At 46.7% G+C, this 15,867-nt stretch overlaps 1 protein-coding gene across 1 annotated transcript in view; it reads left to right on the top strand.

Annotated features, from left to right (window-relative positions):
• KCNK17 (potassium two pore domain channel subfamily K member 17) overlaps positions 1-13,742 on the top strand; it is a 46,722-nt gene extending 32,980 nt beyond the window's left edge. Inside the window, exons 3-5 of the mRNA XM_073338561.2 lie at positions 2,419-2,585; positions 5,136-5,304; positions 12,508-13,742. Coding sequence (XP_073194662.1) covers positions 2,419-2,585; positions 5,136-5,304; positions 12,508-12,806 — 635 coding nt within the window. The 3' untranslated portion in view covers positions 12,807-13,742. The remainder of the gene's footprint in view (positions 1-2,418; positions 2,586-5,135; positions 5,305-12,507) is intronic.
• The last annotated feature ends 2,125 nt before the right edge of the window (positions 13,743-15,867 follow it).

Raw genomic sequence — 15,867 nt, 5'->3', positions numbered from 1 at the left:
TTAACAGCACACCTTCTTCACTTAGCTTTCCTGAGTATCAATGTGTAATGCATGCCCTAAGCGAGATGACAGCATCAGGTTTGGGTGGCACAAAGGCCCTGTCTAGATTGCAGTTAGGTCTGTTTTTGGAGCCAGTTCAACCCCCATGTAGACGCACTGCTCTGGTGTAAGGCAGAGCTTGCACTAGGGCAACCTGCTTACTGGGGTGAGTCCCAGGGTGCACCATATAACTACATGGCTGTGTTTACACTGATACGATGATGTACTATAATTTGCGTAGTATAGCCAAACCCAGAGGGAAAGGTGGGTCTGATCTCTGTGAACATTGAGATAGGATCAGCCTCCTCTTGGGTTTTGTTTCCCAAAGTGATCCTAACAATAGAGTCCTTTCTTCCTACCTTTGCCAGCTTTTCTTGCCCACGCAGCACTAAGGCTGTGGAAAACTTTAGTGCTGGAATGAGAAATCAGGGAGGAAAAGGAAAAGCAGCCCAAGCCAATACGCAACCTTTGTTCATTTTAAACAGAGGATAGGAGAGGAAACTCATAGCTGGCTGGTTATATAGATACGCGTTGGGTCAGCATGACTCCTGTTTGAGTTTCAGCTTTCCTGGATAAATACCTCCCAGTTCTGTCCCCTCAGGACCAAAGGAACCTGGAAAATGCCCTGAGTCTAATGTCCAGGAGAGAATCTGGAAACAGTCAGAATCCCACAGGAGTGCAACACACCCAGGGAACAGACCCAGCCATAGAAACACCACACATGTTCTCTCATAAGTAGCCTACCCTGCCCAAACTATCCAGCACCCTCTTTTGTCATGTGCCTGGACCTCTTTAACTTCTTACTCCCTTTGCTCTGTACAGAGCTACAACTTGTGCAGGGGACTCTATGGACAATTACATTTAAAAAAATCTCTCTTAAAAGAACATTAAGGTTGCAAAGTCAAGCACCCAAACATTAGGAAATGCCGGTGCAACCTTAATGCAGCACTCATGGGCGTGTGCATTGTGATAGTCGTTAATTAGATGATCACATACTCCTTTTTTTTCTCCAAGACCCCTGCCTCCTGCCAGGGACAGAACTTTAGAGCTAGCCCTTTGAAGAGCTGTTCTTCACATGAAATATCAGAAGGTGTTAAGTGCGGTGTATATTAGAAGCCAGTCCTGACAAGTGATTCAGGGTCAACAGAGCAAAGTCGTGGATATGGACTTGGGTTGCTAACCCAGGCTGAAGCAGTTGGCTCCACATCTTCACTACTGCTGTTACCTGCACATGCTAGATTAAAGCAAGCATGGGTGTGCTTACCTGTGCTACGTTCACATCTTCATTTGCTGCATAGACCTGTCCTCAGACCAAAAACTATTCCCTAGAGGGGCATGTCCTCCAGATACTAAAGATCAGGGGTGGGGGGGAATATTGGTTCTTTTGCAGGGAGATAAAGACTTTCAATGCCGTTTAGGCTTCTAAGTGACAAGGTCACTTTTGAAAATGGGACATAGGTTCATCAGCCACTTGAGCACTTTTGAAAATGTTACTCTATGCCACCCCATCACTTAACTTAAAGGCATCCTCTAAAGAGAAACAAAAATTGCATGTAATTTTTATTCCTCCTTTTTATAATGTATACGAAGCAAAAAGTGCACAAGCCTAATTGTCAGGTTTCAGAGTAACAGCCGTGTTAGTCTGTATTCGCAAAAAGAAAAGGAGTACTTGTGGCACCTTAGAGACTAACCAATTTATTTGAGCATGAGCTTTCGTGAGCTACAGCTCACTTCATCGGATGCATACCGTGGAAACTGCAGCAGACTTTATATACACACAGAGAATATGAAACAATACCTCCTCCCACCCCACTGTCCTGCTGGTAATAGCTTATCTAAAGTGATCATCAGGTTGGGCCATTTCCAGCACAAATCCAGGTTTTCTCACCCTCCACACCCCCCACACAAATTCACTGTTTCTGAGTCACCCTTCAAAAGAAAAGACCAACATTTATGTAGTGTCTTAAAGACAAGCAATGTTTTATGGTCTAGATAGTCTTCTACTGGCTATGTATCAGCAGTTGTCTAACAAATCCTATTCCCAGTGCCACACTGACGTCAATAATACTCACTCCAGAACAAAGAAGTAAATATTCCTGTCAAATCCCTGGCTTGGGCAGTGCGTAAGGGGAGGAAATTCAGTGACTGGCAAATGGAAACAGGGAAAAAAATTTGGCAGGGAAAGACATTTTTTCCCCAGCCTCTGAGAGGATGTTACAAACAATGGGGAGTAATTAAAATTATACATGGGGGTGGGGGGACTGGCATTGGCCCTTTTGAGCCGCGACCTCCCCTTCCTAGTGTAAAAAATGGACGTCTATCTCTGTGGGGGAGGAGGAGTGCATCAGAATTTACCCCTCTCTGTTCCGTTCCTGCCAGGCTATGGGAACCTGAGCCCCAGCACTATGAGTGCTCAGATCTTCTGCATCTTCTTTGCCCTCTTTGGGATTCCTTTGAACCTCATCCTCCTGAACCGGATTGGGCAGCTGATGCTGTCTGGGGTTCAGCGATGTGCCAAGCGCCTGGGGGAGAAGTTGCACTGGCAGGTAAGCAGTCTGGCCATAAGTGTCTGATCCACACATTAAGATGGAAGGGTTGTCTGCTTGATGGGGTGAATTATCCAATAAGGGAAGCAGTGATTACTCTACCTTAACCTTTGGTTTATAGGAGCCGAATCATCTGTACTGATATCACAAAGAGCTGTTAGTTAATTGATAGCTTTACTTACTGTTCTGATGAGCAGCTTCCCCTATAGCAGGAATGGGCAAACTTTTTGGCCCGAGAGCCACAATGTTTTGGGAAATTGCATGCAGGGCCATGAATGTAGGGCGGGGGCAGGGGGTTGGGGTGCGGGAGGGAGTGTGGGGTGTGGGAGGCGGTGTGGTGTGCAGGAAGGGGCTCAGGGCAGAGGATTGGGGTGCAGGAGGGGGTGCGGAGTGCGGGAAGGGGCTCAGGGCAGGGGGTTGGGGTGCAGGGAGGGGTGTGGAGTGTGGGAGGGGGCTCAGAAAAGGGGGTTGGAGTGTGGGAGGAGGCTCAGAGTAGGGGGTTGAGGTGCAGGAGGGATGTGGGGTGTGTCAGGGGGTTGGGGTGCAGGTTGCAGGAGCGGTTCAGGGTGCGGGCTCTGGCCTGGCGCCACTTACCTGGAGCAACTCCGGGGTGGCAGCGGCGCAAAGCGGGACTAAGGCAGGCTCCCTGTCTGCCCTGGCCCTGCACTGCTCCCAGAAGCAGCTGGCACCATGTCCCTGCAGCCCCTGGAACAGGGGTGGGCAGAGGGCTCTGCGCTCTGGGTGCTTCGGGGGAGGTACCTGTAGGCGAGGGCAGCACACAGAGCCCTCTGCCCTCCCCTAGGGGCCAGAAAGACGTGGTGTCAGCCACTTCCGGGAGCAGTGCAGGGCCAGGGCAGGCAGGGAGCCTGCCTTAGCCCCACTGTGCCACGGAGCTGGCAATCCCACAGGCCGGATCCGAAGCCCTGATGGGCTGTAGTTTGCTCACCCCTGCCCTATAACAATAAAAATGCCAGATTGTGGGTGCAGTTCACATTGCCTGAACATTTGATCTGCTTGTCATTAGTCTTAGTCAGAATTACACTCCAGAATTACTAAGGAGCATTTGTGGATTAAACCTGAAAACGGCTCTGAATTTAGTGCTCACAGAAGTGAGGTACTGGCTTGAGTCGGGCACTATGCACACAGGTAAAGTGTAGGTCTTCCCTCCACAGCTGTGCTATTGTATCTCAGTCCTGATCTGCAGCAAACCTTGCTATTCCAGACCTGGCCTGATTCTTTCCCCACCTTCCTCTTTTGAGGGTACACCCCATTCCTGACCTGTAGCACCCCCTGCTGTACCTCTCCTCAGCCTCTGTTCTGTAGAGATTGCCCATCATGCTGAAATGCGCCAATATCTATGGTTCAGTGATGTGCACAAATATGAATGAACTGAGATTCCCACCCTCATTTTATCTAAGCTGGGGTATGTGCTGAATATTTTATTTATTTCACGTATGTTGCCTCTGTATGTCTCATTCAGAATTTAGCTAATAGCACCTTTCCATTGAGCGTGTGCAGTTCCAAATACAGTCTGATTCTCTCTATCACAAGAGAGTTCCCTCCACTGTTTCTCTATTCTGTTATTTACTAGCTAATCTCAAAGGAGCACTTCCTCCCTGACATACAGGGACTGTTCACCCTACTGCATTCCTGACATGGAACTCAGAAATATACATTGCATGCCCAGACATTTTTAAATATACAAGATGTATTTTCTTGGAGGTGAGAGAGAATTTCTGTCCGAGACACACGCTACTAACACATTTCAACTTTAGGCTGTTCTGTACGCCCCTGAAAACTGACTGGTAACAGAGGTGCTGATACTGCCTTCTCTACAGGAAAGGTTCTCCACTGGTGTTCAAGGGACATCTGGTGACACACAGCAAGCTGGTTTATCCTGGGCTGTCACCCCTGGTCTTCAGCTGCAATAAAAGAAGCTAGTAATACATTAAACACTTCCGTAATTCTAATATCCCATAATAGTAATGGGATGTAATAGCGGTAGTTGCCACAGAGATCTTGGGTGAAATCCTGATCCCGCTGAAGACAATGGGGGGGTTGATATCAGTAGAGTCAGGATTTCACCCATGTGTCTGATCACAAATGGGATGGGAGGTGGTCCACATGACTGTGACCATGAAGGGAGGTGTCCACAAGCTAATCTCTTTATTAACAACTGGTCTCCAAGGAGAGAATGTTTGCAGCTCCTTGCTCTGTAGCTCTGTGAATGGTATCATTGTCATCCTGTAAATAAAAGGAGAAAAATGCCCTAAGAGGTTCTAACCAAGACTTATGGGCAAAGGGCTTGTGATGTCCCTTTGCACAGGGTGAACTTTGCCTGGCCTGGACAAGGCAAAAACCTTTGGTTCTGGCCCAGCCAACTCCACTCATGCCATTGGATGCAGTGCCTGAGCTAGATCATTAATCTTGTCTTGACAGCACGTGTCTGTCAACTCGCAACGTGCTCAAGAAGTGCTGAGCCCTCTGTTTGCTGTCTGCTCTAATCTTCCAGCCTTATATCTGGTGGGTTTTTCTTTTCTGTTTGACTAGGAGGCAGCAACCATATTGACAAGGACCTGTGCGCTGGTGACTGGCTTGTTGCTGTTCCTCCTGCTACCCCCATTTCTGTTCTCTGTGATAGAAGGCTGGACCTATGAAGAAGGATTCTACTATTCCTTCATTACCCTCAGCACAATAGGCTTTGGAGATTATGTGATTGGTAAGTAGCTGGGATTTCATCACTCTCACCTAGTGGAAGCCAATAAAAAGTGTGTGGCATACTGGAGACCCATTTGGCAGTTTTAACCCTTTAATGATTCCCAGGACTGATGACAAATGCACTGGTAGGTTGCTGAGTTGGAGGGGTCATAGAGGTGGAGATGGTTTCTGAGATAGCCAGGTCATGCATGGTGACTCCTCTGTATGGCAGGAAGTGGAAAGCAATCTCTTCAAGTCCTTCTGCATCTAGCCACCCTGCGCCTTGTGAGACCAGAACTAGTCAGAGCATTATAGCCTTCATCGTGAAGTCTGATATTAAAATGTGATGTATTGCGACGTAAAACCTCGACACCTAGAGCATTTTGTCTCGTCCTGATCCTACTCTACAAACAGGTTGTCGCTACTTTCTCCTCTCTCAAATCCAAGAGAGACGCCTAGGTTTTGACTGTCAGGCAGCAGGGGAAGAGTGTTCTCAGCTTCCAAAACCCTTTGCCAGAGGAAAACCCTTTGCCAGAGCCCAACCCTGACTGTGTTCATGTTGAAACACAGGGCACGCCTTTTTCATAAAGCTTTTCCCATTGAAAACACGAGATATAGAAACATGCACACCCCTAAAGGCCTGGGAAAGAGAAAGAGGAAAATACCTTTTTATAGACTCTTTCCCTCCCCAACCCCCTTTCTTCATAACTCTTGTTTGGTGCTTAATTACTTTAGTGATGGGCCCCTTAGACATAGCCCTGGTCTACACTAGGACTTTAGGTCGAATTTAGCAGCGTTAAATCGATGTAAACCTGCACCCGTCCACACAATGAAGCCCTTTATTTCGACTTAAAGGGCTCTTAAAATTGATTTCCTTACTCCACCACTGACAAGTGGATTAGCGCTTAAATCGACGTTGCCGGCTCGAATTTGGGGTACTGTGGACACAATTCGATGGTATTGGCCTCCGGGAGCTATCCCAGAGTGCTCCATTATGACCGCTCTGGACAGCACTCTCAACTCAGATGCACTGGCCAGGTAGACAGGAAAAGAACCACGAACTTTTGAATCTCATTTCCTGTTTGGCCAACGTGGCAAGCTGCAGGTGACCATGCAGAGCTCATCAGCAGAGGTGACCATGATGGAGTCCCAGAATTGTAAAAGAGCTCCAGCATGGACCGAACGGGAGGTACGGGATCTGATCGCTGTTTGGGGAGAGGAATCCGTGCTATCAGAACTCCGTTCCAGTTTTCGAAATGCCAAAACCTTTGTCAAAGTCTCCAAGGGCATGAAGGACAGAGGCCATAACAGGGACCCGAAGCAGTGCCGCGTGAAACTGAAGGAGCTGAGGCAAGCCTACCAGAAAACCAGAGAGGCAAACAGCCGCTCTGGGTCAGAGCCCCAAACATGCCGCTTCTATGATGAGCTGCATGCCATTTTAGGGGGTTCAGCCACCACTACCCCAGACGTGTTGTTTGACTCCTTCAATGGAGATGGAGGCAATACGGAAGCAGGTTTTGGGGACGAAGAAGATGATGATGAGGAGGAGGTTGTAGATAGCTCACAGCAAGCAAGCGGAGAAACCGGTTTTCCCGACAGCCAGGAACTGTTTCTCACCCTAGACCTGGAGCCAGTACCCCCCGAACCCACCCAAGGCTGCCTCCTGGACCCAGCAGGCGGAGAAGGGACCTCTGGTGAGTGTACCTTTTAAAATACTATACATGGTTTAAAAGCAAGCATGTGAAAGGATTACTTTGCCCTGGCATTTGCGGTTCTCCTAGATGTAGTCCTAAAGCCTTTGCAAAAGGTTTCTGGGGAGGGCAGCCTTATTGCGTCCTTCATGGTAGGACACTTTACCACTCCAGGCCAGTAACACGTACTCGGGAATCATTGTAGAACAAAGCATTGCAGTGTATGTTTGCTGGCATTCAAACAACATCCGTTCTTTATCTCTCTGTGTTATCCTCAGGAGAGTGAGATATAATTCATGGTCACCTGGTTGAAATAGAGTGCTTTTCTTCAGGGGACACTCAGAGGAGCCCATTCCTGCTGGGCTGTTTGCCTGTGGCTAAACAGAAATGTTCCCCGCTGTTAGCCACAGGGAGGGGGGAAGGTTGAGGGGGTAGTCACGCGGTGGGAGGAGGCAAAATGCGACCTTGTAACGAAAGCACATGTGCTATGTATGTAATGTTAACAGCAAGGTTTACCCTGAAAGAGTGTAGCCACTGTTTTATAAAATGTGTCTTTTTAAATACCGTTGTCCCTTTTTTTTTCTCCACCAGCTGCATGTGTTTCAATGATCACAGGCTCCTTCCCAGAGGCTAGTGAAGCTTAGAAAGAAAAAAAAACGCACTCGCGATGAAATGTTCTCCGAGCTCATGCTGTCCTCCCACACTGACAGAGCACAGACGAATGTGTGGAGGCAAATAATGTCAGAGTGCAGGAAAGCACAAAATGACCGGGAGGAAAGGTGGCGGGCTGAAGAGAGTAAGTGGCGGGCTGAAGAGAGTAAGTGGCGGGCTGAAGACAGGGCTGAAGCTCAAATGTGGCGGCAGCGTGATGAGAGGAGGCAGGATTCAATGCTGAGGCTGCTGCAGGACCAAACCAGTATGCTCCAGTGTATGGTTGAGCTGCAGCAAAGGCAGCTGGAGCACAGACTGCCACTGCTGCCCCTCTGTAACCAACCGCCCTCCTCCCCAAGTTCCATAGCAGTTATTTTCTGGTCTGGGAATAAAGTCCCTTCCTGCAGCTTTTGAAACAGACCAGAGTTCCTGAAGATGCGAGCATCATGCACCTTTCCCGGCCATCCCACGTTGATGTTGGTGAAACGTCCCTTGTGATCCACCAGAGCTTGCAGCACTATCGAAAAGTACCCCTTGCGGTTTATGTACTCGGCGGCTTGGTGCTCCGGTGCCAAGATAGGGATATGGGTTCCGTCTTTGGCCCCACCACAGTTAGGGAATCCCATTGCACCAAAGCCATCCACTATGACCTGCACATTTCCCAGGGTCACTACCCTTGATATCAGCAGATCTTTGATTGCGTGGGCTACTTGCATCACAGCAGCCCCCACAGTAGATTTGCCCACTCCAAATTGATTCCCAACTGACCGGTAGCTGTCTGGCGTTGCAAGCTTCCACAGGGCTATCGCCACTCGCTTCTCAACTGTGAGGGCTGCTCTCATCTTGGTATTCATGTGCCTCAGGGCAGGGGAAAGCAAGTCACAAAGTTCTATGAAAGTGCCCTTACGCATGTGAAAGTTTCGCAGCCACTGGGAATCGTCCCAGACCTGCAACACTATGCAGTCCCACCAGTCTGTGCTTGTTTCCCGAGCCCAGAATCGGCGTTCCACAGCATGAACCTGCCCCATTAGCACCATGATGCATGCATTGGCAGGGCCCATGCTTTCAGAGAAATCTGTGTCCATGTCCTGATCACTCACGGGACCGCGCTGACGTCGCCTCCTCGCCCGGTATCGCTTTGCCAGGTTCTGGTGCTGCATATACTGCTGGATAATGCGTGTGGTGTTTAATGTGCTCCTAATTGCCAAAGTGAGCTGAGCGGCCTCCATGCTTGCCTTGGTATGGCGTCCGCACAGAAAAAAGGCGCGGAACGATTGTCTGCCGTTGCTCTGACGGAGGGAGGGGCGACTGACGACACGGCTTACAGGGTTGGCTTCAGGGAGCTAAAATCAACAAAGGGGGTGCCTGTACATCAAGGAGTATTTCAGGCAGGACTTCACGGACGGTTCCAATAAGAAATGGTGCACCTAAGTTATCGTTCTTATTGGAACAAGAAGGTTAGCCTGGCCTCTGATTGATACATGGCTAGATTTACCTCGCTGCACCTTCTCTGTGAGTGACTGCAGTGTGATCTAGAAGAATGAGTCCCCTAGACAGGGGAGGGGGGGAAGCAAATGAGTACAAAACAAATCTGGTCTATTTCTTGTTTTGATCCACTCCATCTATCTTTTACATCTTTGGCTGGCAGCAGACGGTGCAGAAGGACTGCATGCCATCCTCATCTCTTGCCTGCCTGGCAGAAGATGGTACAGTACGACTGCTAGCAGTCCGTATCGCCTGCCCGCTCACCATAAGACGGTTCAATAGGACTGACTGCAGGACTAAAGAGAATGACCTGGTCAAGTCACTCCAAATTTAGTCCCTGCGCCCATGTCTGCCCAGGCGCTCCCAGCCGACATGGCCAGGAGCACCTCGGACATGACGATGACGGCTACCAGTCGTACTGTACCGTCTGCTGCCACAAGGCAAGGGGTTGCTGCTACTGCGTAGCAATGCCGTACCGCGTCTGCCAGCACCCAGGAGACATAGGGTGACGGTTACCTGAGCGGGCTCCATGCTTGCAGTGGTATGGCGTCTGCACAGGTAACTCAGGAAAAAAGGCGCGAAATGATTGTCTGCCCTTGCTTTCACGGAGGGAGGGAGGGAACGGGGGCCTGACGATATGTACCCAGAACCACCCGCGACAATGTTTTAGCCCCATCAGGCATTGCGATCTCAACCCAGAATTCCAATGGGCAGCGGAGACTGCAGGAACTGTGGGATAGCTACCCACAGTGCAACGCTCCGGAAGTCGACTCTAGCCTCGGTACTGTGGAAGCACTCCGCCGAGTTAATGCACTTAATGCACTTAGAGCATTTTCTGTGGGGACACACACACTCGAACATATAAAACCGATTTCTAAAAAACCGACTTCTATAAATTCGACCTTATTCCGTAGTGTAGACATACCCATAGAGACAGACAATCAGATTTTACTCCCCATCTTCTGCAGAGGGTTGACTGCTGAGGAGCTCTGTAAGCTGCCTTCCATAACCAGCCTAATACCATAGAAATATTGGGCTCAATACAGGAGTAACTGGATAAAACTCTATGGCCTGTCTTATACAATAATGGTGTCTTCTGGCCTTAAAATCTATAACTGTACACTCCCGATCAACCCTCCTGCTGTACAGATGCTGCAGCCTGGCTCACATCCTCTCCTCTGTCTAACTGGGTCGTTTCAAACACCTTACCCATCAGGTGAACTCCATGGAGAAAGCTTTCCCTTCCACAGGATCGAATGGTCCATCGCATTGCCATTTTCACTTCTTTTTGTAGAAGCCATTTTGCTAATGGCTGTTAAACCTCAGGATGAAGTTCGCACTGGTGAAAGGTCCCTGACTGACAGCCAAGGAGCCTGCAAGAGTCTCTGGCTGAAATTCACCTTTGTGCAGAAAGCTGGTGTGAAGCCTATGGGTTACTTAAACCCCATGCTTAAGTGGGACGTAGGTGGTGCAAAGGTTTTGTGTTATCTCTGTGTAGGGCTGAACTGCAGCCTTTATGCCCAGAAGGGGAAGAATGTAGGCAAAGTGGCAAGCTTGTTTATTACCAGAATTGGGCTATTTACAAACCAGTGGAGATTACTCACCATTAAATAAATAAGAAGATTATAAATGACCTGGCACCAGGTGAGAGCTGCCTGGCAACTTTGCTGTGCTAGTATGTTTTTTTTAATTCTGCCTTTTGTATCCTTTTCCGTAATGTTTGCACAGCCCATGGGTTTTCCGTGGTGAAAATGACAAACATTCCCATTAAAAATGAATGCTAGGAGCCAAGCGGCGATGAATAAAACATTAATGCAAGCACTTTATCTCCTGCTTGTGATTTTTATCTAGTGTATATTTGTGTCACTGAGCAGATGCCTTTCCCAAATTTCTCAACACAGTCCAAGCAGTAGGTAGAAACCAAACTCACCCTCTTTCTGGGGTTTGGCTTTATTATATTACCATAGCAGCTAGGAGCCCTTGACAAACAGATGGTATCTGGCCAAAGAGTTTACAATCTAAGTATGTTGCCTCTGGTTGATTTCTTGGGTAAAGTTCAGTTCAAACCTTCTCCCCAGGCATGTCTGCTCCTAGGGTTTCTCCCAGAGGACTGCTCAGTCCTTACCTTAGATCCCCCTCTCTCTCAGAGGCTCACTTTCACCTCACTCATATGCCAGGTGGCTCAACGTGGCACCTGTGAAGCCCCTTAGCCCTCTCCCAGCCAGGAACACCTATTAACAGGACAGGTTTCAGAGTAGCAGCCGTGTTAGTCTGTATGCGCAAAAAGAAAAGGAGTACTTATGGCACCTTAGAGACTAACAAATTTATTTGAGCATAAGCTTTTGTGAGCTACATCCGATGAAGTGAGCTGTAGCTCACGAAAGCTTATGCTCAAATAAATTTGTTAGTCTCTAAGATGCCACAAGTACTCCTTTTCTTTTAACAGGATAGGGTATTTCAAGCAAACACTGCCATCCTGTGACAGTATTTTAGTGCTTAGCAAAAAACAGAGGCAAATGGGACTACATAAATGTAACCACATCCATGGGCCTGTCAGCAATTTCATTTTGAAAGTGGATCTAATTTTGGTTTGGTTTTTCTTCTTTACGGTAATATTTACAATTCACCGTGCATTGTGGAGCTGTTGCTGACATAGCCATGAAACAGGTGTGTTTTACAGTGCTGGCATGTCCACGAGATAGCTGGCATGTTCACATTTTGTACAGGGAGCAGTACCATTCTGTGATATTTCCACCAGGCTACACCAGCCAGCATGGAGAGTTATAGCTGTCCCATATTTCTATCTAATCTATTTTATAGCGCACCTGTCTCTGTAGTATCTGAACACCACTCTTGCCGTCACACTCGCTGACTTTTCTAAGTGCCGGGAGGGTGCTTGACTTCAGCTCTGTCCCAGGCTCCGTCCCCACTCCACCCCTTCCCCCAAGGCCCCACCCACACCCCACCTCTTCCCGCCCCTGCTCCACTCCTGCCCCGCCCATTTCACCCCCTCCCTCGAGGAGGGCATGTCCTCACTCCTCCCTCTTTCCCCCCAGCCTCCTGCACGCTACAAAACAGCTGTTCGCGGTGGGCGGGAGGCGCTGATCCGTGGGCAGGAGATGCTGAGGGGGAGAGCTGATAGGGGGCTGCCGATGGGTGCTCAGCACCCACCATTTTTTCCCCGTGGGTGCTCCAGCCCCGGTGCACCCATGGAGTCGGCGCTTATGATTGTCATGCCGGAGGGATGTAAAGGATCCATGGCTTTTCCCGGGGTTGCTGATGAGCAGACACCAACAGTCCTCCTCAACCCAAGCCTCTGCTTTAGCTTTAGCTATACAGTTTCTCTTACAGCACTCTTGGCCCAATGTCTGTAAATGTTTGGTGTATTTCTCTTCCAGGGATGAACCCAGACCTCACCTACCCTTGCTGGTACAAGAACCTGGTATCTGTGTGGATCCTCTTTGGGATGGCCTGGCTGGCCCTGGTCATCAACCTGTGCATCACCTTGCTAGAGAACTCTAGTGACCTCTGCCAGTGCGGCAAGAAGAAGAGCAAAGAGCTGGAGCAGGAGTTAATGGACGGCAACAAAAATAGCAGCCCGAGGCCTGATGACGTGGAGAGCTGCAGCAGCAAGGACACAAAACCTGAAGATTCACAAAGTGAATGGTGCGCACAGAGCTTGTCTGAGACAATGTGAACTGTGCAGAAGGAACATCTGATGGGCTAGTCCTCTCTGGCGTGCCAGGAGTTGTAGCACTGTTATGCTTAGAATGCTTGTCGTGGAGTTCAGCCAGACAGCAGAATTGAGTTTGGGGAGACTCTGCTGTGAATCAAGTGATAGAAACAAAATGTTGCCTTTTCATATTTTGAGAGCTGGAAGGGAAAACCAAAAGCACTTTTTAGTGCCAGTGGCTCCAGGGCGTAATTCCATCCCAATGATTACAAAGTCTCCTTTTGATCTGGACACAGACTGGATTGTAAATAGTTTGATAAATGGGAAAATCTGAAAAAGAAAATTGTTGAGAGATTCTCATGGCATAAAGACCACAGTGGTCTGTGTGTTCCTATTAGCCTCCTGGCATGTGCACTAGTACCACCCGATGGATGGAATGCTAGAACTGCTCATGTGGCATTCTGTCAAGCTCATGAGACTGATCAAGGGGTTTCCTGTTGAAATAACTCCCCAGAAATCCTTTGTGCTGCTTTAAAAGAGCTTATGGATTCTAGTGCCTGGTACCATTCGGATACACATTCCCAGTCTTCTCATTCAGTCTTTCCCTGCTGTGCTACCAGCATCCGAAATCATTCATTCTGAAAATCTGGTCTTTTAGGTCAGGTTTGAGATTTTGGATGAGTCACCCACTATCTGCATGGGACCCATGTTCAAGAAAAGCAACGGGCAGAAGAGAATGTGGTGGATGCAAAAGGTAGTCTTTTGTGGTATAGGGTTCAGCATTTAGAAATATAGAGGGCCAGGAGCATGACAATACAGACACTTGAGTTGTTCACAGTCTCCCAGGGTCAAAGGTCCTGGAATGCTTCCAAAAAGGGGAAGCCATGCTGTCAAGCGATTAAAAAAAATTAATCGTGATTAATCATGCGATTAAAAAAATGAATTGGGATTAACGCGCTGTTAAACAGTAAATAGAATACTATTTATATAAATATTTTTGGATATTTTCCACATTTTGAAATATATTGATTTCAATTACAACACAGAATACAAAGTGTACGGTGCTCACTTTATATTATTTTTATTATAAATATTTGAATTGTAAAAATAAAATAAATAGTATTTTTGAATTCACCTAATACAAGTATTTTTGTTTATCATTTTTGCAGTGCAAATATTTGTAATAAAAGTAATATAAAGTGAGCACTGTACACTTTGTATTCTGTGTTGTAATTGAAAGCAATATATTTGAAAATGTAGAAAACCATCCAAAATATTTAATACATTTCAATTGGTATTCTGTTGTTTAACAGTGTGATTAAAACTGCAATTAATCATGAGTAATTTTTTTTATCGTGAGTAACTTTTTTGAGTTAAACATGTGAGTTAACTGCGATTAATTGACAGCCCTAGTGGAAACCTGGACAAATTGCTAAGGATGACTACAAAAGAATAGTAGAAGTATGCAGGGACAAAATCAGGCTAAGGCACAAAATGAGATACACCTAGAAAGGAACATAAAAGGCTATAAGAAATGGTTCTGTAAATACGTTGAAGAAGCAAGAGACAGACGAAGGAAAGTGTAGGTTCACTACTTAGCATGGAAGGAGAACTAATAACGAATGTCAGCAATAAAGCTGGGGTATTTAATGCCTATTTTGCTTTGCTCTTCACTAAAAAGCTTAATTATCACCAAATGGTTAACACAATACTAACAAGGGAGAAGGAACACAAGCTAGAATAGGGAAAGAACAGGTTAAAGAATATTTAGATAAGTTAGATGTATTCAGGTCAGGAATACCTGATGAAATTCACCCTAGGGTACTTAAGGAAATCACTGATGCAATCTTGGAACCGTTATTATCCTTGAGAACTCCTGGAGGACAAGTGAGGTCCCAGAGGACTGGAGAAGGGAAAACATAGTACCTATCCTTATAAAGGGGAACAAAGAGGATGTGAGGAATTCTAGACTGGTCAGCCTAACTTTGATACCTGGAAAGATACTGGAACAAATTAATCAATTTGTAAACACCTAGAGAATATTAGAAGAATAAGTAATAGCCAACATGGATTTGTCAAGAACAAATCATGCCAAACCAACCTAATTTCCTTCTTCGGCCGGGTTACTGGCCTAGTGGATGTGGCGGAAGCTGTAGATATGATATATCTTGATATTAGTAAGGTTTTTGATACACTCCCACATGAAAATTTCATAAGCAAACTAGGGAAATGTGGTCTAGATGAAATTACTATAAATTGGGTCCAAAACTGGATGACAGACTGCACTAAAAGAGTGCTATCAAACTGAACTAACGTATCTAGTTGGGCTCTCAGGGGTCCGTACTGAGTCTGGTGTTAGTCAATCTTTTCATTAATGACTTGGATAATGGAATGGAGTGTCTGCTTATAAAATCTTTGGGTGACACAAAGTTGGGAGGGGTTGCAAGCACTTTGGAGGACAGAATTAGAATTCAAAATGACCTTGACAAATTGGAGAATTGGTCTGAAATCAACAAGATGAAGTTCAATACAAACAAATGCAAAGTACTACACTTAGGAATGAAAAATTAAGTGCACAAATACAAAATGGGGAATAAATGGATAGGCAGTAGTACAGCTGAAAAGCATCTGGAGGTTATAGTGGATCACAAGTTGAATGAGTCAACCATGTGATGCAGTTGAAAAAAGGCTAACATTATTTTGGAGTGAGTAAAAAGGAGTGTCTTATGTAAGACATGGGAAGTAATTGTACCACTCTACTTGGCACTGTTGAGGTCTGACCTAAAGAACTATGACCAGTTCTTGGCACCACACTGTAAAAAAGATGCAGACAAATTGGAGAGAGTCCAGAAGAGAATGAAGAAATAATAATATAGAAAACCGGACATATGAGGAAACAGTCTTAAAATATTATTAAAGGCTGTTCTAAAGAGGACTGATCAATTATTCTCTATGTCCACTGAAGATAGGATAAGAAGTAATGGGCTTAATCTTCAGCAAGGGAGATTTAGGTTAGATATTAGGAAATACTTTTTAACTATAAAAGTAATTAAGCTCTGGAATAGACTTCCAAGGGAGGTTGTGG

This window comes from Lepidochelys kempii, chromosome 3 (genome assembly GCF_965140285.1).
Source record: "Lepidochelys kempii isolate rLepKem1 chromosome 3, rLepKem1.hap1, whole genome shotgun sequence".
In the NCBI taxonomy this organism is placed as follows: Eukaryota; Metazoa; Chordata; order Testudines; family Cheloniidae; genus Lepidochelys; species Lepidochelys kempii.
This window is presented reverse-complemented; position numbering and strand designations above follow the sequence as displayed.